We start from the raw sequence: 25,231 nt of genomic DNA, 5'->3' as shown, positions 1-25,231 counted from the left end.
TCCCAGGGCAGCTGACATGCTAGGGAAAGACCAAGACAGACTGAGCCCTCACCTTGATGTGCAGTATAAACAGGAAGTGAAAGCTGAGACAGCTGGGAATACCGTGAGCATAGGAGCCCAACTCAGAACCATGATCACAAAGACTGAGAGAGGCTTCTGCCTTTTTGGTGCTTGAATCTGTGCTTATCCCATCATTGAGGCTGGTGAAGATGCTAAGGATGTTTTCAAGAGCAGCAGTCGGAAGCTCTTCCTAGGCACAGGCATCTGTCACTGAGAAATGCCCGGCAGGAAGGAGCAGCTCTTGGGGCTCTGCTTCTTAGCTATTCAGCTTTAATCTCCGAGACACTGAATCACAGGCAGTCAGATGTAGACCTCACCCCGCTCTCTGTGGGAGATCAAAGCAGCAGCTGCTTATCCAATTCCGTGAAGGACTTCAAAGGACTAAAAGCAGCTCACCCCTGCAGCGACCACAGTTGTGGCCCAGGACCTGTCACACACAGGCTCCCCAAAAGCAGTGTTTGGTTTTGATTTATGGTCACCCCAGAAATTGAGGGCCACAGCCTCACTCTTAGTGTCTGTTTGGGCCCCTTGGGTGGATGCTGCACACATTATAAGTCTCTGCTGCCTACTGGACAGGCCTGGCTTGAAATGGTGAAGGACTCCAGGGAAGGTAACAGGATGCATGTAATTTGGACTCTGTTCCTCTGCAGACAGTGCCAACCATGAGGGATAACATGCCAATTTTCCATGCAGGAAGGACATTCCCATGGAGCATGTGACACACAGGGACAGAGAACAGACCAAGAAAGTGGTGTACTCCGTGGTCTATGGAGCAGGTGAGCCATAAGGAAGGGCTGGGGTCTTGGTGTCACTCATCAGCCAATGTCTGTATGCCTATATTTAACTGTGCCATGCTTCAGAGAAATCACTCTGTAAATCCCTATGTGTTATTTACATAAACACTGCAGTGGTATTTGTGTCACCAGACACCAGTCAAACCACTCCCTGCTGCTGACTTATAGCGCCATAGACCCTTCAAAAGGAGGCAATGGCCAGGCGGTGGTGGCGCACGCCTTTAATCCCAGCACTTGGGAGGCAGAGTCAGGTGGATCTCTGTGAGTTCAGGCCAGCCTGGTCTACACACCCAGTTCCAGAACACCCAGGGTTACACAGAGAAACCTTGTCTCAAAAAAACAAAAGAGGAGGCAGCAGAGGTGCAGTGTGACCAGACCCTACCCCATATCTCACCACAGTGACAGGCATCACTTCTATGCTTAGAAACACATCCCCGCCGGGCGGTGGTGGCGCACGCCTTTAATCCCAGCACTCGGGAGGCAGAGCCAGGCGGATCTCTGTGAGTTCAAGGCCAGCCTGGGCTACCAAGTGAGCTCCAGGAAAGGCGCAAAGCTACGCAGAGAAACCCTGTCTCGAAAAACCAAAAAAAGAAAAAAAGAAAAAGAAACACATCCCCAAACACACACCAAGGTTTTATAGAGTTCCACCGCCCCAAAAAGGGCTCCAGTTGGATTTGGTTCTTCTCAGCATGCATTCAGTAATAAGCTGTTCTTCTCTTTCTCCTCTTTCCAGAACCAGGAAATGTAACTCTTCTGCTTCCATCCACTTGCCATTTTTCTCCTCCACTCCCCGATTAGTCCATCAGTAGTTGTCTTGGTTACGGTTTCTATGCTATGAAGAGACACCATGAGCACAGCAACTCTTATAAAGGAGAACATTTAATTAAGGTGGCTTACAGTTCAGAGGTTCAGTCCATTATCATCATGGCAGGAGTATGGTAGCATGCAGGCAGACATGGTGCTGGAGAAGTAGCTGAGAGTCCTATATCTTTCAGGCAACAGGAAGTCAACTGAGACACTGGGTGCTATCCTGAGCATAGGAAACCTCAAAGCTCACCCCCACAGTGACACAGTTCCTCTAACAAGGCCATACCCACTCCAAGGCCACACCTCCTAATAGTGCCACTCCCTATGAAAGTATGGGAGCCAATTACATTCAAACTACCACAGTAGTGTTTTGTTTAATATTTTCTTTATGTGTATGGATATTCTGTCTGCATGTCCATCTGTGCACCATGTATGTACACTGTCCCCCAGAGACCAGAAGATGACATCAGATCTGAGTGAACTGGAGTTATAAATGGTTGTCAGCTGCCATGTGGGCACTGAGAATCAAACCCCAGTCCTCTGGAAGAACAGCTAGTGTTCTTAACCACTGAGCCATCTCTCCAGCTCCTGGAGTGTTCTCTTTTCTCCCTTTGGGTCATGCTATAATAAGGACTGATTCCACTCAGAAGAGGCTATGAGCTCTCCAGTCCCTTCCTGAGGAGCAGTCTGCCCTCTGTCATAGATCCAGGCCTGCATGCACCTCTTTCTTGCTTTGGTCGATACTACTTTGAACACACTGGGGCTTGTACATAGACCGTGAGAAGAGTCACCTCCTGACCACTGAAATGCTATGCTCTGTCAAAGAAAGCCAACAAAACTACATAAGCCTCGGTGTACACTGCAGCACAGTGCATGTTTGTCACCCCTAGGCTCCACAGTCTCTGTGACTGCAGTGCATGGATGTGCATCCCAAATACTTCTTCTGGATCACAAATATTGTCTTGTCCATACCCCTCCCGGTACTCACGGCTTTGCACTTGCCCTTCCTTAATCGGAATGTTTTTCCCACATGCACAAAACTCACCCATCTTTATTCAACATTCCCCTTCTCAACCATCATCTACCACTGTACCAGTTACCCATACCTAGGCAGCAAGCTACCACAAAAAGCCATTTGTTAACTCACAGTTGATGTGGTGTCTACCCTGCGGGCTACATTCAGTATGCTAACTGGGACTGTGGTATCATCTGTGTGGTGCCATCTGAGTCCTGCTGGTAGTCTACTTTCCTCAGCTTTTGTTTCCTGCTGGCCCCGTGAGTCTCTGGCATGAACTGCCTGCACAGTGACCACTTTACACTTCAAAGCCAGATAGCTGCAAAGTACCAGCTACATACCTACTCATCTGGCCAGGGTAAAATGCCCTTCCTGAGCATGAGCCCAAGAAGCCAGGAGTGCCCATCAGTTCTGCTTACTAACTAGTGCAGAGAAGCACAGAGCACCCACTGAACAAGTAGAGTCCTTTGAGAACATCAGACCATAGGAAGTGTCTAGAAAGCAACGTGGAAACCAGTAATCAAACTTAGGTCATGGTGGTTCTCCTGTCCCATTTCCTCCTCAGACTCCTCCTTACTACCCCCTCCCCTGGCCCTCGGGTTTCTGCCCTGGAAGAAAGCAGCATTCTGCCAGACAGATTAGAACTTGATGCCTTGGATCCTCCTGCAGATCTGCCGTAAGCTCCAGCTCTGCAGGCCCAGCGTTGCCTCTACCCCCACCTCCACCCAGGCTCAAATCCCAGTCAATTCTGGCGACTCTTAACCTGCTGATCTCAAAAGAAGCCCTGTACCCTTTTGCCCATTCCTTCGCCATAAAGACTCTCCTAGGGTTGCTGGAGCTACAGTTGGCACAGTTAACTCACATCTCTGCCATCTGCTTCCTGTTTGTCTGTGTCCTATTTCAGGGGTGAGCTATATAGCTAAGCTTCCAGAGGTCTCCTGACCTCCAAGCTGGAGCTGGCTCAGGAAGGCAGGAGGGATGCAGGGTGAATGTGTAATTCTTCTGAGTATTGTCTGGCCCTTGCCTCTCCGATAGTAGGGTCACCCCTTACCACAATAGTTGTATCCCAAAGAGAGATGGCCTCACAGCACCCACTGGCTCCTTGTGAGCTTTCACTTTATATTTTCTGGAGAGGAAGAGTGCCTCACTGTAAATAAGCAGTGAGTCATTAGCTATGATACTGGTGAAGGGAGTAATTTGCTGCTTTTAGCCCTGGTGGTGACAGGGGCTCCCACCCTGAGCTTCTATCTCTGTTGCTCCATTGTTCTTGCTCCACCTGACAGCTGGAATTACTGTGTATCTGCTGCTCAGCTCATGTCGTCTCTATCCCACCCCCTTATTTGAGCCAGAACCTTGCTGATGAGCAGGCTGAGGGCATAAGTGAATCACCAGGCTTCAGTGCTGCTGGGGTCTTGGGAAACCCAGTGGAGAAGCCTTGGACAGGCAGCTGGTGATGGCATGCAGGAGTGTTTCCACAGAAGCCATCTCTGAGTAACCCAGAAGCTGCTGATAGTAATGCTGAGCCTGGGAGAAACATAACTCCAGTGCAACCTTCAGCTGACAGTTATGTGATCATTATGATGACTGTGATGAGAACAGAAGGAAAAGCCACGGGGCTATGAGACAAGCAGAGAAGGCACTTGGAAGAGATGAGGGTGTGCATGCCCAGCCACCTGCAGCATATGACAACCCTGCCTGGCCTCCTATGACCTCAAATTCATGTACCTTATGTGTTATCTAGAATCTTGACCTAAGGTGCCTCACAAGTCCACTGCCTCTCCTGTATCTGGCTGAATTCAGCATCTGCCAGCTTACTGGGTACCTCCTCTTGCTGGGCCTGATTATAGCCACGTGTGCTAGTTGATTTTTATAAATCTGATACAGACCTAGACGTATCCTGGAAAAGGGCATCTTAATTGAGAAAGGGCCTCCATGAAACTGTTTATGGGGTATTTTCTTGGTTAATAATTGATGTAGGAGGCTCTAGCCCATTGTGGATGGTGCCACCCATGAGCAAGTGGTCCTGTGCTGTATAAGAAAGCAGGCTGAGCAAGCCATTGGGAGCAAGCAAGCAGCCCTCTTCCATGGCCTCTGCTCTTGTTTCTGACTCCAGGTTCCTGCCCTGCTTGAGCTCCTGTCTTGACTTCCCTCGGTGATGGACTGTTACCTGGAAGTGTAAGATTAAATAAGCCTTTTTCTTCCAAAATTGCTTTTGGTTATGGTCTTTATCACAGCAATAGAAACCCTAGCTAAGATAGGATCTCTGAGCTCAGCAGGACCCTAGTCTCTACTGGAAGTCATTCCTAATCCCCAGGTTTGCTGGACTTCTGCTTTCTAAGGGTTGGCCGCTGAGTGCTGAGTCCTCACCATGATTCCTCAGTGAACTCCATATTCAGATGTTGTATAATCTGCAGATGCTTACTGGATGCATGCAGAATGCCAAACCCACCCTGCACCAGGAGGACAGTATATAGGCTCATGCCTGCTCCCAAGCACCTGGCTCTGCCAGGAGAAAACACAAAGTGAAGCCAAACCTCATACTTCGTGCCCTAGGGGTTGTACTTATGATGGAACCTTAGAACCCGGGGAGCTGCCCAGAGCACCAATAACTGGACTGTATGGGAAGTTCTGATCAATTAGACCAGACAGCATTCCTGGGGCTCTCTGTGGTTAGGCACTTGCTCAGCCCTGGAAACAGAAATGCCCTAGTTACATTTCTGTTTGCTGTTATAAAATACTCTGCTGAAAAGCAACTTAGGGAAGAAAGGTTTTATTATACTTACAATTCCAGACTATAGTCCATTATTATTGCGGGAAAGTCAAGGCAGCAACTTAGGCATCACATCCACAGTCAAGAACAGAAAGAGAAGAAACACATGGATCCTTGCTTGCTGCTTGCTTGCTGTTCTTTTATACTGTTCAGAAGCCCTGCCTAGGGAATAATGCTGCCCACAATGATCTGGGTCTTCCTACTTCAGTCAAAATAATTACACATGGACATGCTCAAAGGCCAACCTGATCATAGATAAGTCCTCAACTGAGGCTTTCTTCCCAGGTGATTCTACTTTGTGTCAAGTTAACAATTAAAACTAAGGAGCATAATCTGCCCCTTACTTTGAAACGCAAGCACTGTAACTTTTGACTCCTTGACCTGAAAGTCTCATTTTAATTTGATTTTTTATTTTTAATGACTTATTTATTTTTACTTTATGTGCATTGGTGTTTTGCTTGCATATATGTCTGTGATGGTGTTGGATCCTTTGAAACTGGAGTTACAGACAGTTGTGAGCTGCCAAGTGAGTGCTGGGAATTGAACCTGGATCCTCTGGAAGAGCAGCCAGTCTTCCCAAGTGCTGAGCTATCTCTCTAGCCCTCATATTAATTTTATAATATAAAATACAATCCAACTCCAAAAACCTCTCAAAGTCTTCAAAAGTTCTAGCACTTCAAAAGTCCAAAGTCTATTTTAAATTCTCTTAACTTTACAAAGTCTTTAACTCCTACAAAGACAAAAACAATTTTCATACCTCTAAAACAACAACAACAACAAAAAACTGGGCATAGTGGTACACACCTTGAATCCCAGCATTTGGGAGGCAGAGACAGGTGTATCTCTGAGTTTAAGGCCAGCCTGGTCTACAAAGAGTTCCAAGACAGCTAAGGTTACACACAGAGAAACCCTGTTTCAAAAAAAAAAAAAGTTCTTCCAAAACAGAAAAACCAGGGCATAGCAAATGAAAAATTACACTTAAGCAAACCCAAAATCCAGTATAGACTCAAATCTTATACCTCAGTGTCTGACATCCAAGGTTTGCTCATAGTAATGAGTAAATGAGTAAACCTTCTGGTTCCCAAAGGGACTGGGCAGCCCCACTTCTCCAGCTCTGCCATCTTCAGCACACATAGTTTCCCTGTCAAGCAGCTCCATTCCGTACCCACAGACATCCTTGGGTATACACCCTTTGGCTCTGGACTCTCCAATATCTTGGAGTCTTCATTGCAACTAAGGCCTCACCTTCACCAATGGCTAGTCAAGCCCCCCACCTTCAGGGACTCCAACTCTGTCACAAGGTGCCAAGCCTCAGATGTTCTCCTAGACCCCTTCATGCCTTCAAAACCATTGCCACATGGACAACTCTTACATTGCCAAGTTCTGCTGAAGTGTATCCTGCCCCCCCCCCTTTTGACCACAGCTTATCAGCTCTTGTGTGCTGATGCCGAGAAAATACTTTTCTATTAATCCAGTGAATCAGAGAAGGTTTTACCTTCATGGTGCTAATCTTATTGACAATCACAGCTGATTCTTCAGCCCATGATCAGCACACAGTTTTTTAACCAAAATATTACGCAAATAGCTTTACCTCAGTTAATAACAAAGTCCTTGTTTCCCCCTGAAACATGATCTGGGCCTCCTCTGTCTGTATTACTTTCAGCCGTCTTACCTTCAAAATTTCTACAAGAATGGCCCATTAAACCATCTGCAAATCCAGTTCCAGAGCATCCAACACCCTCACCTGATGTTCTGATCTCCACAGGCACCAAGCATGCACATGGTTCACAGATAAAGGCAAAACAGTCACACACATAAAATAAAATGAAACTGAAAAAAAAAAAAAAAACGTCTAAAAAGAATTGCCCATTAAGTTCTTCCCAGATAACTGAATGGCCTTTTCCACCCAAAGTAATAAATGCTTCCACATTCTTCCCATAAAAACAATCCAAGGCATAAAAGCTACATGGTCAGGTCTATTGCAGAACATCCCACTTGTGAAAATAGTTTCTGTTCTAGTTACATTTATGTTACTGCAATAAAAATACCCTGGAAAAAAAGACAACTTATTAATTTGGGATTCAGTCTAGAATTCCTAAACATATAAAGAAACTGGATACCTTGATCACAGTCAAGAAAAGGGCACTCATGACACCAGACCTTGAGATGACCCAAATGTTAGAATTCTAGACAAAGACTTCAAAGCCACTCAAGAACCTAAGCAAAAACATGCTCACAACAAATGGCAGAAAATAAAATGTGCCAAATAAAAAGAGCCAAATGATAACTCTAAAGCTGAAATTAACATTATCTGAAATTAAAAGTTCCCCAAATTAGTTTAATAACACATAGGAAATGAGAAGACAATTCCTAGTCCCTCTGTCTGACCTGGATAAGGGGTCCAGCCACTGTTCATTCCTTTCTTAAAGCCAATGGACTTGTGTATTCCAGTGCTGTAGCTGAAAGTGATGATTAGAACTTGATGGCAGAAAGAATTTTTGATGATTTGTTTTTTTAATAAAATGCAGCAAAACACATAACAACTTTATTGTGGAGACATCACACTATCTTCATTGAGCCCTAAAGGGAATTTAGGAGTTTTTAATTTCCAGTAAAATTCATATCAGGAAGGCCTAGACATGGACAGAGGACCAAGGACTTCAGGTATTTGTCCTTCTCTATTGGGAAAAAAACTAGCTCCCCACTCTTCCAAGCAAACCACTTGAAGCCATCTGCTCTTTCATTGTCCCACATGTTCAGTAATGCTGCCATTAGAACTCCTGGAGGTTTCTGTAGGTGGAGTTTTCCCATCCCAGCAGCTGCTTCCAAATTACCACACCGAGGCTTATATTACTTATAAATGCTTGGCTGGTAGCTCAGGCTTGTTACTAGCTAACTCTTACACTTTACCCATATTTCTTATCTATGCTTTGCCACGTGGCTTGGTACCTTTTCTCAGTATGGCCTGCCCATCTTGCTCTCTCTGCATCTGGCTGGTAACTCCTAACTCTGCCCTCCTTCTTCCCATCATTCTCAGTTTGGCTTTCCCACCTAACTTCCTGCCCAGCTACTGGCCTGTCAGCTTTTTATTAACCAATGAGAATAATACATATCCACAGTGTACAGAAGAATGATTCCACAGGAGGTTTCACCTAGCTAAGGCCAGGAGTGGCCTCACTGAAGAAGGAATCAAAAAGAGATTCTGAGAAGTCAGATAGTTCCTCTTCTAAGAATCTCTCCTGATTTTCACAGACACAGAGCTCAAGCCCTGAGCCATGGTTTCTAGGCTAAGTGTCTGAAGGCCTCTTGGGTGCCCTTTTTGTAGCCAGTTCAAAGTTCAATGAGGCCATTAATGACCTAGTAATGACCTTCCCAGGAATCAGCTCTTGGAATCCCTCAAATACTGTTACCCCTAGAGCCCAGGCCTTTCCCCACAATGCTACTGTTAAGCAAAGGACCTGGTACCTATTCCTGGAGGAAAAATAAGAGAGAATGATTATACATTAAGTACCAAATAGAAAGCACACTTGGCTAGAGTTTGGTTCATAGGATTCCCTGACCAATCTTAGGGATAAGGATTAGGCTAAAGATTGTTTTTCCCAATTCATGAATAAAGAAACAGATTTATTGAGAGTTAAGCAACTTCCGCAAGGCCACCAGAACCTCCTGTGGGTGACTGAGCTGAAGTCAGACCCAGGCCTGTGTACCCCAGTACCTGCACCTGGTGAACATGAGGCTTATGTGCTGTGCTGGAACCTCGTACCACTTCCACAGAGACCTTCCCCGCTTCACTGCAGCTACTTCACAAGAGCTTGGCCTCTTTCAGAAGCAAAACACTGATCTAGGTCAAAAGCATGTATTCTAAAAGAAGAGTGCTAAGCATAGGGGGCTCCTGAATACCATGTTTCCACATTGGGTAATCAACTCTGCCTTCCTTGTTCCCGTGGCCCCGCAGCTTCCCCCAGTTCTACATGCAGATCTTCCATTGATTGAGAGCAGCACTGAGTCTGTTTCCAGCTTCACATGCAGCTCCTGGCAGATAGTCAAGACTACTGAGGATATAAGTGTTTAAATGGCCCTCTCCAGGTCAATGGCCATCCAACATCTAGTGTGGAAAGCCCAAAGCCAATATTATCCAAACCAACCTCATAAGGCCCACACCACCAATGGGCCCTTATTTGCCACTCTGTCCCTGAGGCCTCCAGTTAGCTCATTTCCACACACCATGTTCTCACCTGATACGCGTTAGGCCTGGATTCTGGTTGTTATGTCTTCCTGATTCACAGGGAAAGAGCGGCTTGCTGCTTGCCTTGGAGTCACTGTTCTGGAAGCCACCCACTTTTTGGAGAGATTTTTGCAGAAGTACAAGAAAATCAAGGACTTTTCCCAGACAGTTATTGCCCAGTGTCATCATGCAGGTAAGCCAGCTGCAGCCAGGCCTCTCCTCCTACAGCAGACAGTGGTGTCCACAGATTCTCATTTTGTGGCTGTGTGAATGGACAGATAAGTGAGGGTATGGGTTACTGAAGTTAGGTGGAGGTGGCTGAGAGAGCCATCAGCCCTACTGGATCAACAGAGCTGAAAGACACCATGTGGAAAAGAAAGGGCTAGAGCTAGGTTCAACCTGTAGCAACAAAATGAACAAGCTTGAATTAACATGATAGCTACACATATAGGTAAAAATAGACAGATAAAACCTTACACTTGAAAGCTAATTGGGCATGGTGGTGCATGACATTAATTCTAGCACTCAGGAGGCAGAGGCAGGTGGATCTCTGTGAGTTCAAGGCCAGCCTGGTCTACAGAGCTAGATCCAGGATATCCAAGGCTGTTACATATTGAAACTCTGTCTCAAAAAACAAAATCAAACAAACAAACAAACAAAAAGACACTGAAAGTGGAGACCATATATTCCTGCGAAAGGCTTGTAGCCCATTTATACAGTATCTACACAAGAAAAATATGTTTGTGAACACAGCACAGTAAGTATGTGGCTTTATACACACTTTGTGAGTATGCCTTCTGTTCTCTATTTGTTTGGAAATGCATTGAAATCCTATGTAATTTTAGAATATATATATATATTCTATATATATATATCAATAAAACAAGTCTCATCAAAAATGTGAGACTTGGTTACATATATGCATTAATTGGAAATAAGAGAATAAAATAGTATTTTTTTATTTTTTATTTTATTTATTTCTTTGTGGGGAAGGGGGGTTTCCAGACAAGGTTTCTCTGTGTAGTTTTGGTGCCTGTCCTGGATCTTGCTCTGTAGACCAGGCTGGCCTCGAACTCACAGAGATCTACCTGGCTCTGCCTCCTGAGTGCTGGGATTAAAGGCATGTGCCACCACCACCCAGCGTTTTTTTTTTTATTTTTTAAAATATGTATTTATTTAATTTTTATGTGCATAAGTATTTTGCTTGCATGTATGGTAAGTATAAGGCATGTGTGATGTGTGATTGGTGTTGTGGAAGATAGAATAGGGCATTGGATCCCCTTGGAACTGGAGTTACAGATGGTTGTGGGGTACCATGTGAATGCTGGGAACCAAACTCAGGTTCTCTTACTTTCCTTTTTTTTTCCTTTTTTTTTTTCTCCTTTTCTTCTTTTTTTTTTTTCAGGTTCTCTTTTGCAAGAACAGCCAGTGTTCTTAACCACTGAGCCATCTCTCCACACCAAGAGTGTTTTTATTTATTTGGGGGGGGGGAGTATGGCATTAGTGTTTTATTTTTATTTATTAAGAAATTTTTTATTAATTCCACATATCAACCACATATCCCTCCCTCATCCATCCTCCCACTCCCCCCTAGGGTTCCCCCCCAGGCCACTCCCCCATCCCAACTCCATCCCCTCCTCTGAAAAGGTATGGTCTTCCATGGGGAGTCAGAAATGCCCAGTACATTCAGTTGAGGCAGGTTGAAGCCCCTCCCCCTGCATCAAAGCTGTGCAAGGTGTCCCACCATAGGCAATGGGCTCCAAAAAGCCAGCTAATGCACCAGCGATAGATCCTATTCCCACTGTCAGGGGCCCCTCAAACAGCCCAAGATGTACAACTGTCTCGCCTATACAGAGGGCCCAGTCCAGTCCTATGCAGGCTCCACAGCTGTTGGTCCAAAGTTCATGAGTTCTCACTAGCTTGGTTTGGTTTTATCTGTAAGTTTTCCCATCATAGTCTTGATGCCCCTTGCTCATAGAATCCCTCTTCCCTCTCCAAGGGTTTTGTTTGTTTGTTTGTTTGTGTTTGGGGGGGTTGTTTTTTTGTTTTTTGTTTTTTGGGGTTTTGTTTGTTTGTTTGGTTTGGTTTGGTTTGTTTTTTTTGGGATTTTGTTTGTTTTGTTTTTTGTTTTTTCAAGACAAGGTTTCTCTATGTAGTTTTGGTGCCTATCCTGGATCTCTGTAGACCAGGCTGGCCTCAAACTCACAGAGATCCACCTGGCTCTGCCTCCCAAATGCTGGGATTAAAGGCGTGCACCATCACTGCCCGGCTTCCAAGGGTGTTTCTAAAAGAGATATTTGTAACTGTGGATTCAACACACACACACCAAATAAATAAATTAAATATATAAATAAATAAAATAAACCTTAAGAAAGATGTAGGCGAAGTTTATGTCCTGTAGTCACTCTCAAATAGCCACTCAGAGGCTTAATATTAATTGTAAATGCTCAGCAGATAACTCAGGCTTGTTATTAGCTAACTCTTACACTTAAATTAACCCATATTTTTTATCTATGCTTTACCACATGGCTTGATACCTTTTCTCAGTGCGGCATACCCATCTTGCTCTCTCTGCATCTTCCAGCAATTCTCTCACTCTGCCCTTCTTCATCCCAGTACCATTGGTTTGATTGTCCCACATAACTTTATCCTTCCTTGCTATAGGCCAATCAGCTTCTTTATTAACAAATGAGAGTAATACACATTCACAGTATACAGTATTACTCCACAGAGAGAGAACAGTGGAAATTGCAGAAGGAAGGAAATAAGTGGAGGATCACATATTAACAACAAGCAGCAAGGTTAGTAATTAGTGCAGAGATAACATTCACAAATCAGTACTAACAGGATGAAAAATTAAAATTGGATTGGGCTGGCAGGACTTCTCATTCCTAAATGTGAGTTCTAGCATGTGCCCCCAGGGTACAGCAAACACCTGTAGTTCCCAAATGCTCTCAGGGACTCAAGAGATTATAGCCTGGAGCCTGTGCTCATCCTCATAAATTCTGGGCAGCTGCCACAGGCTTGTCCTTGGCCTCCCTGCAAATGTCATCAGGCAGCATTTGTGCCCAGTTACCTCCTATTGGTCAAAGGGAGCCTCCACAAGCCCCCAGCACACTTAGATCCCAAAGCTCACTACTCACTCAGACCATTGTCATTGCCCCACATCCCGCAAGCCTCTGACCCTGACCACTGTCTGCCCAGGAGTCTCAGTAGAAATTAAAATACTGTCTATTTGAAATGATGCAATAGTGATAATACCCAGTGTTGATGAGAACATAAGAAGTCAGTGTCTTCTCACATGTTACAGATTGAAATATAGTCACAATATAGACTCTTTGGTAACACCAACTGCATATTGGGAGTGATTTTTAAATGTTGTCCATAAAGCTACTTATGTAATCTTCACAATATTTAAGAAGTGGGTGATGAAGAAAAGAAATAAGTGGGTGATGTAGTGAAATATTGTGTATCCTAATAAAATTTGCCTGAATATCAGAGAACAGAACAAGCCACTAGATTAAACATAGAAGCCAGGCAGTGGTGGCACACACCTTTAATCCCAGCACTTGGGATCTCACACCTTTAATCCCAGTATTTGAGAAGCACACATGTCATTAATCCCAGCACTAGGAAGGAAGTGATGACTGGGCGGAGAAAGGTGTATAAGGTGTGAAGAGACAGGAACTAAAGGCTTTTGGCTGGAGAGCTTTTGGCTGAGGACTCAGGCATTAAGTAAGAGGATTCGTGGAGTTGGCAAGGTGAGACTCAACTGTGGCTTGTTCTTTTGTCTCTGATCTTTCAGCATTTACCCCAATATCTGGTTCTGGGTTTTTTTATTGAAAGACTATTTAGATTTCGTGTTACAGGATTATGGTGCTGCCACCATTTTGCAGCAGAATCAAATGCATCAGCAAGAGGTCCAGTCAATATCTGAATCACAAGGCCACAGGTAGAGTGACCACAGTTTCAACACTCTTCTCTGGTACAGACACCTTCTCTCCTCCTTGTACTACACTTTCCTAAAGGGATGTGGAGTGATAAATACCCAAAGCATACTAGAATAATCACTTGGTTATTGGCCAAGATTTGCTGGATGCCTGGCATGTGTCAGTTACCATGCCAATGCTAAGGACAACAGCTCTTCACTCTTTCAGACCTCACCTTTTGGCAGGTGAGACAGAGAGCCCATGGAATGCAACAGACATTACATCCCATGTATGGAAGAAACAGAAAGCTTTCAGGGCAGAGAAAGAACTCAGAAGAGCTGACAGCTACAGCTTTTCTGAGGAGGTGACCAGGGCTAGGACTTGAAACATCAGGGAGGGCCTAGTGTTACCCAGTGTGAGCAAGTGGAGACCTGAGCAGATGTATGGACAAGAGAATAGATGGGGCTGATCAAGCCCAGCCCATTCATAGCACTTTACATGGCAGGCATCTGAGTTTTATCTTTAAAAATTAGTCCAGCAGCACTGTTGCAAGAGATTTGGAGAGTCTGGAGTTAGAGCTACAACCAGAAGACTGTCTAGGAGTAGCAAAGGTATTAGATCAGTAGCAGAGACAAAATGAGGAAAAATTAACAGAGATGTCATGAGAATGACTTCCAGAGGGTTGCTTCCACCCTGAGCACACAGTGGCACTGCAGATAGAAACTCATCCCCAGTGCTGGAAATGCTGGGTAGAGTAAAAACAAGGTTTGAAGCATGTATAGTCAGATGACATCCACTTTGGACCACAGTAGAGTCACTAGATAGACAACCTTACAACAGGCCAAAGTCCATGAGTTTTCAGATACTTAGTAGTGAGTATCCTATTGCTGTAAGTGTTGAGAGAAAAAAAGGTGAGATGAATCCTGTAAGTACCTATGTCTGCAGGCACACAGCGCAAGGCAGGAGAAGCCCTGCACAAAATAACCACTAGGAACAGCCAGGAGGATGGTCCTGAAGTTCATATAGGCCAGAGTTAACTCACTGGATACCTGATCCATCCAAAAAAATGCCTCACAAGGGCCACACCTTATAGCTCTATGGAAAGATTACTCTAACTTCCTCACCCTCAGCATAAAGATAGGCCTCAAAAGTCAAGAATATATACAAGTGATGTAGACCTGCCAAGACAGCCGAGGATAGAGAGCAAAGACAACATGAAGTCTATGATACCAAACATCCAGTCACAAGCTATGGACATGTGAAGACATGGGAACCAAATGTGCTGAGTCAGAAGCGTAGTGCCCTGCCCTTGTTTTACATGTCATCCATGAAGTGGAGGTCCTCCGAACCTTATCACTCCATGATGATTACATTGTATTACTTAATGTAGAGGTGAGTGACTCTAGGTTTCAGTACTTAACATCTACCACCAACACCAAAAAGTTATAGATTTTATATGTAGAGAATTCTTCTTAAACCTAGGAACTCACCAGTGGAAGATTTGCTTCTGACCCACACCAAGTTAAAACAGAAGTCCTCACTGCTCAGGAAGATGTGTAACCAACTGAGAGAGCTATTCTTGGTTGTCAACTTGACTACATCTGGAATGTACTAAAACCCAAACATGGAGGGCACAATTGTGAGGAATTTTTGCTTTATTTGAAGTAGGAAAATCCACTTCTAATTCAGATGGTTGAGGAAGGAAGACAACTCCTTTAATCCAGATCATTTGATCCGGGACACCCCACCTCTAATCTAAGCTACACCCTTTGCTGGAAGTCTATATAAGGACACGGAAGAAGGAAGATTTTGCTCTTTGTGTGCTTACTCTGGCCTTGTTAGCAAGTCTGTTCCTTCACTGGCATTAGAGCCTGCTTCTTCTGGATTCCAGTGTATACTAAAGAACAGCTGAAACAGTTTCATGGACTGATCCACTATTGGATTCTTGGACTTTCTGTTCACAGCCAGCCATTGGATTAGCAGCCTGTAAGTCGTTCTAGTAAATCCCCTTTCTATATATAGAGAGAGGGTTTTTTACTCTAGAAAACCCTCACAATACAGATTTTAGTACCAGAATTGGTTCTAGAGCAACAGAAGTATAAGGATGAATAGGCTTTTCAATTTGTCAATATCTATGATTGCAAAAGCCTCTACAACCTCTTCCCTTGGGAGCTTGGAGTACTAAAAGCCCATGGTGTAAACGTTTTTTACAAACTTAAGGAGACAAATGCATTAGATTATCCTGATTCACCAATTGTGGCAATGGATTTGGTGACCCTGTATCTGAAACTTGACAGTTTGGGGAAAAATAAGAAAAATGATGATGCTGGTCAATTGTTCTTAGCATCTCTAAAGAATAGGGATAAGCTCCATGATAAAAACCAACCAACTTCTAGCATCTCAAAATATAGTGAAGGACAACAAAGAATTTAGTGATTAAACTGACCAGCTCCAGATTCCCACAAACAGCCTAAAAGTTTCTAAGTGTGCCCTAGAAGAGAATCTTCTCCCCAGTAGCCACAGAGCTCAAATTGCAGAAAACCAAACCAAAGCCCTCATATAAGGCTGGCTGAATTACAGCAAAAAGTTAAGTCCCAGCCTCAGATGGGTGTCCGCAGTTAAAAGAAGGGCATTAATTGGTAAAAAATGGGATCCCATGACGTGGGATAGCGATGTGTGGGAGGAACCTTTTGAAGCTGAGAACTTTGAGCTCTCAGGTTCTCAAGGGTTTATCTCTCCTGAAGAAGTAATCTCTCTACCTTTAGCCCCATCCCTTGAAATATAGCCTTTTTCACCTTTGACCAAGGAAATTAATCCTTCATTGTCTGCTGCTAAACCAGCGGGACTTTTTCTGAAAGAGATGCCAGGTAAGAATACTGATGTCCCTCAGGACCCACCAATAGTTGCCTCTAGAGCAGCAGTTCTCAACCTTCCTAATGCTGCAGACCTTTAATACAGCTCCTCATGTTGTGGTGATCCCCAATCATAAATTGATTTTTGTTCCTACTTCATAATTGTGATTTTGCTACTGCTAAGAATTGTAATGTATGCTGCTGCCGTTGTTGCTGTTATAGCAGTGGCAGCCACCGCTGCTACTGTTTCTGGGATTACCATTTCATAATTGCTTACTACAGCTAGCACAGTGGAGTCCCTGGCAGCAAAAGTAGCTACCACAGTTAGTTAATCTTTCATTCTATTGGGCATGATAAATTTAATTCAATAGTTATATACATTTCGATTGGCTTTAAAAATTATAAATTTATAAACTCAAGTTCCAGTTGCTTTTGGGATACCATCTTACAAGGACTCCAGTTTACAGTATGGCTCGTTAAGGAAGGGAATAGCTCAGTTGCCTTTAGCCTACTGGCTATGGGTGGGATAGGACCTCTGTTGGTCTTTTCTGTGTTGAACACACAGATTGCAAGCCCAGCGCCACTTTGAGATCTTTGGCAGCAGTTAACTCTGCAGCTCACACACGATTGAGCCTGTATGATAATGAGTATTCAGAGACGGGTAATGCCTGGGGGCACTCACCAACCTAAGACAGAGCGCCTGGGTGGCCTGGGCAGGTGTCCCCATGATGGGTAAGGTGACCTGCTGACATCCCATGCAACCTAAGTCAGAAGCTCATTTTTTAGTAAAAGGGGGACCTGTAGGTCCCTGGTCCCCGTTTTGGGTAACTGTTGCCTTGCTTGCTGACCTTGACCTTGATATCCTCCCAATGCTAATTCCTTCCCGGGTTCCACCCTCCTGAATGCTTAAGAGAAGTTCCTTGTCTGTGTATCCTGCATAATGGGCGTTAACAGCTTAGATGCAAGATTGTAAAACATCGGTAGGAACCCTCTGGGGTTCTCCCATTGTGCTGTAAGCCTGTATTTAAGACCTCTTCCTTCCTTCAATAAACAGCATTCTGCATTAAAAAAAATGTAATGTAAATACCTGTGTTTTCTATTGGTCTTAGTAGACCCCTGTGCAAGGGTTGTTCAACCCCCCTGGGGGTTGTGACCCACAGGTTGAGAATCCTTACTTCATACCTATAACCAGACTTAAAGCAGGCTTCTAAAGGGGAGGTGGAAAGTGTGGTCCATGAAAAGGTGTGCTACACTACTAAAGAGATTAATGAGTCTGCTAATTCATTCAAGCAGAAGTCTAGGGAATATGTGTGGGAATGGATTTTAAGGGCATGGTTAGATAATGGTGGAAGGAACATCAAACTGGATCAGGCTGAGTTTATGGCTCTCTAAGTGGAGATTCTAGGTTTAATATGGAAGTTTGCAGTTAAAATAAACGGAAAAGTTTGTTTGAATGGTTGGCTGAAGCATTTATCAAAAGATAGCCTCCTAGAAAGAGTTGGAGATTCCTACTATCCCATGGCTTATGTTGATGAAGGGATTTTTTTTTTTTTTTTTGGTTTTTCGAGGCAGGGTTTCTCTGTGTAGCTTTGCGCCTTTTCCTGGAACTCACAGAGATCCGCCTGGCTCTGCCTCCCGAGTGCTGGGAATAAAGGCGTGCACCACCACCGCCTGGCCGATGAAGGGATTTTAAGGCTCAGGAAAATTGCATTGCTAGAGTAGGTACACTATGTAAAATCTAATCCTCCACATGGGAAGACCCAGAAGACACGCCCTTCACTAATCCTGTCAGAGACAAAATGGTGAGAGAGGCACCAGCACATTTGAAGAGCTTCATGGTTACCCTTTTTCTTGTGCCAGACCTTAGGGTTGGAGATGCTGCTGCTCAGTTGGACGAATTAAATGCAGTGGGTTTAACTGGGCCCCAAGGTATCAGGGACCAAGTGGCTGCACTGAATCACCCAAGGCAAGGTGATTGTGGTGATTTGAAAGAAAATGGCCCCCAAAGGGAGTGGCACTAATAGGAGGTGTGGTTTTGTTGGAGGAAGTATGTCACTGTGGAGGCGAGCTTTGAGGGCTCATATATGCTCAAGCCATGCCTAATGAAACAGTCTACTTCCTGTTGCTTACATATCAACATGTAGTAGTTCCTTCTCCAACACCATGTCTGCCTGCATGCCACCATGTTCCCTTCATGATGGTGATGAACTAAAACTCTGAAACTGTAAGCAGTCACCTCAATTAAATGTTTTCTTTTATAAGAGTTGCTGTAGTCATAGTGTCTCTTCACAGCAATAGAAATCCTAAGACAGTGATCGTAGTTATTGTAATGGGCAGCACAGACAAGTAATGTCCATAGTGGTCTGGTCCATATTGGTCAGCACAAGCAAAATGAATTTTATGGTAACATGACTCATATGGACCTTTGTTATTGGCTAATCAATCATGGTGTTTCTAGGCATGAAATGGATAAGAAACGCGCTAAGTTTTTGTTTGATCTGTATAAGCAGAAAAATTCTCAAGCAAATGAAAGAAAGGCTACAAAGGATAGTAGCAAAAGGCAATCTTGGCCCGTGAATCAGTTTCCAGACTTGAGCTAGTTTTTAGACCAGAACACCTTGAATTGAAGGGATGCCAGGTTCCCTGAGGAAGGACTTGATAAAATACCTAATGGTTTTACTGTTAGCCTTTCTCCAGTCCTTCCCCAGAGGGACCTACAGCCTTTCATGAATGTAATTGTACAGGGGGAAAGGAAACAATCAGACTTTCTGGGGTCTATTGGATACTGGTTCTTAATTGACACTGATTCCAGGAGACCCCAAGAAACGCTGTCGCCCTCCAGTTAAAGTAGGAGCTTAAGGAGAGCAGATGATTAATGGAGTTTTGGCTGATGTCCTACTCACAGTAGGTCCAGTGGGTCCCTGAACTCATCTTGTGGTTATTTCCTCAGTCCTGTAATGTATAATTGGGATAGATATACTTAGAAGTTGGCAGAATTCTCACATTGGTTCCCTGACCCTGCAGAGTGAGGGCTATTATGGTTGGACAGACTAAATGGAAGCCTTTAGAGTTGGCTCTGCCAAAGAAAATAGCAAAACCAGTATTTCATTCCTGGAGGAACTGCAAAAATTAGTGCCACCGTCAAGGACTTGAAAGATGCAGGGGTGGTGGTTCCCACCATATCTCCCTTTAACTCTCCTGTCTGGACAGTGCAGAAGACAGATGGATCATGGAGACTGACAGATGACTGTCAAAAACTCAGAGTCAGGTAGTGACTCCGATTACAGCTGCTATACCAGATGTGGTGCCCTTACTTGGACAAATTAACACATCTCCTGGTACATGGTATACAGCTATTGATCTAGCAAATGCCTTTTTCCTGGTGCCTGTCCATAAGGACCACTAGAAGGAATTTTCTCTCAGTTGGTAAGGCCAGCAGTATATACCTTTATAGTTTTGCCTCAAGGACATATTAACTCTCCTGCCCTGTGTCATAACTTAGTTAGAAGGGATCTTTACCATCTGTCTCTTCAACAAAATATCACACTGGGGCATTATATTGACAACATTATTCTGATTGGGCCAAGTGAGCAAGAAGTAGCAACCACTTTGAACTCATTGGTAACACATATGCACATCAGAAGATAAGAAATAAATCCAACCAAAATTCAAGGGCCTTCTACCTCAATGAAATTCTTAGGAGTCCGGTGGTATGGGACAAGCAGAGATACTCCTTCACTTTAGAAGGTAAGTTATTGCACCTGCCCCACTCACCACCAAGAAAGAAGCACAGCATTTAGCGGGTCTATTTGGATTCTGGAGACAGCACATTCCTCACTTGGGTGTGTTACTCCACCCCATATACCAAGTGACTCAGAAAACTGTTAGCTTTGTGTGGGGCCTGGAACAGGAGAAGGCTCTTCACCAGGTCCAGGCTGCTGTGCAGGCTCATCTACTACTTGGACCACATGATCCAGCAGACTCATTGGTACTTGAGGTGTCACTGGCAGATGGGGATGCTGTTTGGAGCCTTTGGTAGATCCCTATAGGTGCATGACAGAAGAGACCTTTGGGATTTTGGAGCAAGGATCTACCATCATCTACATCATCATCCTCCATTTGAAAGTTCCTGGCCTGCTTTTGGGCCTTATTGGAGACTGAATGCTTGACAATGGGCCACCAAGCTACTATACAACCTGAGCTACCCATTATGAACTGGGTGTTATCTGATCCACAAAGTCATAAAGTAGGATATGCATGACAGCAATCTATTAACAAATGGAAGTGGTATATTCATGATTAGACCAGGTCCTAGAGGCACAAGCAAGTTACATAAAGAAGTTACCCAAATGCCTATGATCTCTACTCTTGTTACATTGTTGTCTGCTGCCAAGCATGCACCTCTAGCCTCATGGGGTGTTCCCTATGACTGGTTAAGTGAGGGCCTGGCTTACTGATGGTTCTGCACATTATGCAGACACCACACAGAAGTGAAGAGCTCCAGTATTACAGCCCCTTTCCGGGACAACACTGAAGACATCAGAGAATAGAAATCTTCACAGTGGACAGAACTTTGGGGACTATACATGGTCATACATTTTGTTTGGAAGGAAAAATGGCCAAATATGTGTTTGATTCATGGGCTGTAGTCAATGGATTGTCTGGGTGGTCAGGGATTTGGAAAGAGCATGGTTGGAAAATAGGTGAGAAAGATATCTGGGGATGAAGCATGTGAACAGATCTCTCCAAATGAGTTGAAGGATGTGAAGACTTGTGTTCCATGTAATGCTCATCAAAAGGTGACTTCAGCTGAGGAGTTTAGTAATCAAGTAGATATGCTGACCCATTCTGTGGACAGCCTTTTTCCCCAGCCATTTCTGCCATTGCCCAATGGGGCCATGAACAATGTGACCATGGTGGCAGAGATGGAAGTTATGCATGGTCTCAACAACATGGACGTCCACTCACCAAGACTGGCCTGGCTATAGCTGCTGCTGAGTGTCAGATCTGCCAACAACAGAGACCAACACTGAGTCCCAGATATGGCATCATTCCCTAGGGTGACCAGCCAGCAACATGGTGGCAGACTGACTACATTGGACTACTTCCTCCATGGAAAGGACATTGCTTTATCTTTACTGGAGTAGATACTTACTCTGGTTATAGATTTGCCTTCCTGCATATAATGCTTCTACCATAAAACTACCATCTGTGGACTTACAGAATGTCGTACCCACCATCATAGTATTCCACACAGTACTGCTTCTGATCAAGGAACTCACTTCACAGCCAGAGAAGTATGACAGTGGGCCCGTGGTCATGGAATCCACTGTCTTACCATGTTCCCCACCATCCTGAAGCAGCTGGTCGGATAGAAAGATGGAATGGCCTTTTGAAGACACAATTACAGCACCAATTAGGTGGCAGCAGCCTGGAGGGCTGGGGCAGGGTTCTCCAGAGGCAGTATATGCTTTGAGTCAGCATCCAGTATTTGGTATGGTTTCTCCCATAGACAGGGTCCATGGGTCCAGGAATCAAGGGATGGAAAAGGGAACAGTTCCTCTCACTATCAGCCTTAGTGAACTACTAGGAAAATTTTTCACCCTGTTCCCTCAACCTCTAGTTCTGCTGGCCTAGAAGTTTTGGTTCCAGTGTGTATGTGTGTGTGTTTGGGGGGGGGGGTTTCCTACCAAAAGCCACAACTAACATTCCATTGAACTGTTGAACTGGAAGTTCAGACTTGCCCCTAGCCACTTAGGGCTTCTAATGCCCTTAAACTAAAAGGCTAAGAAAGGAGTAACAGTGAACCAGGCATGGTGGTGCATACCTTTAATCATAGCACTTGAGAGGCAGAGGTAGGTAGATCTTTGTGAGTTTGAGGCCAGTGTGATCTACAAAGAGAGTTCCAGGACAGCTAGGGCTACACAGAGAAATGCTATCTCAAGAAAGAATAAAAGAAAGGAGTACTAGTGCCAGGAGGAGTGATTGATCCAGATTATCATGGGGAAATTGGATTGCTTCTCCACAGTGGAGATAAGGAAGATTATATCTGGAGTCCAGGAGATCCTTTAGGGTATCTCTTGGTGTCCTGTGACTAAAGTCAATGGGAAACTACAGCAGCCCGATCCTGGCAGATCACAAAGGGCACAGACCCATCAGAAATGAAGGTATGGGTCGCTCCTCCAGGAAAAAAGCTAAGACCTGGTGAGGTGCTTGCCCGAAGTTGGAAGAAATACAGAATGGGTAGTAGAGGAAGGTAGTTATAAATGCCAGCTAAATCCACATGACAAGTTACAGAAATGGATTATAATTGGCATGAATGTTTCTATTGTATTTTGTTAAGAATGTGTTTGTACAGATATTTATGTTTTCTTTCCTCAATTGCTTTATCATATGCTATAACATCAATTAAGAGTTGTTATCATATTTAAGTTTGAGATAGTAAAAGAATGTTCCTCAAGGGACAATATATTCCAGATTTATAATGTGTTTGTGGTTATACAAGGAATAGTCATATCATGTTAGGTATAATTTTGACCTGATTAATTATATAATGAATTATGATTGTACATTATATTTATCTCATATTTAGGCATTATTATGACCTGGTTATTCTTTCATTTGGAAATTAACCATGACGTAAGAAGCTATGATTGTGTGTCAAGTTGACAGAGTGTGCTTATGATGGCTATTCATGGTTGCCAACTTGACTACATCTAGAATTAACTAAGACCCTGAAATAGAGGGCACAATTGTGAGGGATTTTTTCTTTATTTGAAATAGGAAGATCCAATTCTAGTCTGGATCTTTGAGGTAGGAAGACAACTCCTTTAATCCAGATCATTAGATCTGGGACACCCCACCTCTAATCCAGGCTACACTTTCTGTTGGAAACCTATATAAGGACACGGAAGAAGGAAGCTTTTGTTCTTTGTGTGCTTACTCTGGCCTTGTTAGCAAGTCTGTTCCTTCACTGGACATCCAGTCTCATGGACTGAGTAACTAATGGATTCCTGCATTTTTCCATTCACAGACAATCATTATTGGATTAGTTGGACCACAGCCTATAAGTCATTCTAATAAATCCCCATATATCTATATCTATAGATATATAGATAAAGATCTAGATATAGATATAGATACATACAGAGAGATTCATTCTATAACTTCTGTTACTCTAGAAAACCCTGAGTAATACACTAACATAGTGGGGATTTTTGGTTTTTTTGAGACAGCTCTGGCTGTCCTGGAACTCATTTTTTATGCCAGGCTGGCCTCAAACACACAGAGATTCACTTGCCTCTGCCTCCTGAGTGCTGGGATTAAAGCCATGTGCCGCTGCCACCCAGCAACATGGTGGGGTTTTGTGTGCATTTTATTTATGTATTCATTTATTTTTCTTTTGTGTGTGTATGAATGTTTTGCCTGCATATATGTCTGTGCACCACAAGCATACGGTGCCTGCAGAGGCCAGAAGAGTGTATCAGATTCTCTGTAACTAGAGTTACAGATGGTAGCTGCCATGTGGATGCCAGGAAGCAAACCCAGGTCCTCTGGAAGGATAAGTGCTCTTAACTGCTAAGCCATATCTCTCTGTACCCTTTATGCATTTCCTAAGAGCCCCATGTAGCACAAATGGTTAGAAGGTCTTATTAATAAAAACAAACCTGGAGCCAGGTACTGGGGTCAATGCTGGAAGATCAGAGAAGCAGAACAAGCCACAGCCACCTCACCTCGCCAGTTCCACAGCTGATCCTTTTTCTTCAGACTGGAAGCCTCTGAGTCTTCATTCAGAATGAATCTCAGTGAGCTGTTGCTCAAAAGCCTAAAAGCTTAACCAGGTTCTACTTCCTCGTCCTCATGCCTTATATACCTTTCTGCTTTCTGCCATCACTTCCTGGGATTAAAGGCGTGTGTCACTATGCCTGGCTGTTTCCAGTGTGGCCTTGAATTCACAGAAATCCAGATGGATTTCTGCCTCTGGAATTCTAGGATTAAAGGTGTGTGCTACCACTGTCTATCCTCTATGTTTAATATTATGGCTGTTCTGTTCTCTGACCCCCAGATAAGTTTATTGGGGTGCACAATATATCAACCATGACCCCAAGCCATGTAAGCTTCAGGCCCCAGAAGATAATCAACATAACTTCATGTGAGGACATATCTATCCACTATTCCTTGCTCTATATTCCAGCTGCCACACACCCCAGAATGACTCCTGTACCCAAGCCCTACATATGGCGTTAAATTTCTATAGAATAAAAATTTTCCTCCCTTGTTCTGTGTAAGATCCTAGTGCAGCTGGAAGCCAGAAAAGAGAAGCTTGACACCTGGTCAGCAGAAGGCATCCCACTCCAGCCCTTACTGTATAGAAGCCATCTTCCCTGGAACTATATGGGATAACCCTGTGGGAAGTGAAGGGCAGTCTAAGGAGGCACTGACCACTTAGTGCTATGCTATACCTGTTTCTTGTGTGCTTCTCCTCCCTATACCCTAGGCTATGTGACATCCATCTTGGGGAGAAGGAGGCCTCTACCAAGGATCTGTGCACAGGACCAGAAGCTACGGGCACAAGCAGAGCGACAGGCAGTAAACTTTGTGGTCCAAGGTACTGGAGCCCCTAGCCTACCACTGCCTGTGGCTCCTCCCCTGAAGGCCCTTGTCCCCTGCTCCTCAGGTGTTTGGCAGATTGCTATGTTACTTCATGCTCTGTATGAAGCCTTACAGCCCCTACATGTCCTGCCTGAGTAAGCGTCACAGCTGCTGATGTGGTGGCAGA

At 44.2% G+C, this 25,231-nt stretch overlaps 1 protein-coding gene across 1 annotated transcript in view; it reads left to right on the top strand.

Moving 5' to 3' along the window:
- Positions 1–25,231, top strand: part of Poln (DNA polymerase nu) — a 154,366-nt gene that overhangs the window by 122,455 nt on the left and 6,680 nt on the right. Inside the window, exons 19-21 of the mRNA XM_028870776.2 lie at positions 754–836; positions 9,733–9,864; positions 24,950–25,060. Coding sequence (XP_028726609.1) covers positions 754–836; positions 9,733–9,864; positions 24,950–25,060 — 326 coding nt within the window. The remainder of the gene's footprint in view (positions 1–753; positions 837–9,732; positions 9,865–24,949; positions 25,061–25,231) is intronic.

The sequence above is a fragment of the Peromyscus leucopus genome, chromosome 7, assembly GCF_004664715.2.
Source record: "Peromyscus leucopus breed LL Stock chromosome 7, UCI_PerLeu_2.1, whole genome shotgun sequence".
In the NCBI taxonomy this organism is placed as follows: Eukaryota; Metazoa; Chordata; class Mammalia; order Rodentia; family Cricetidae; genus Peromyscus; species Peromyscus leucopus.
Note: the sequence above shows the minus strand (reverse complement) of the source record. Positions and strands in the feature narration are given on the sequence as shown.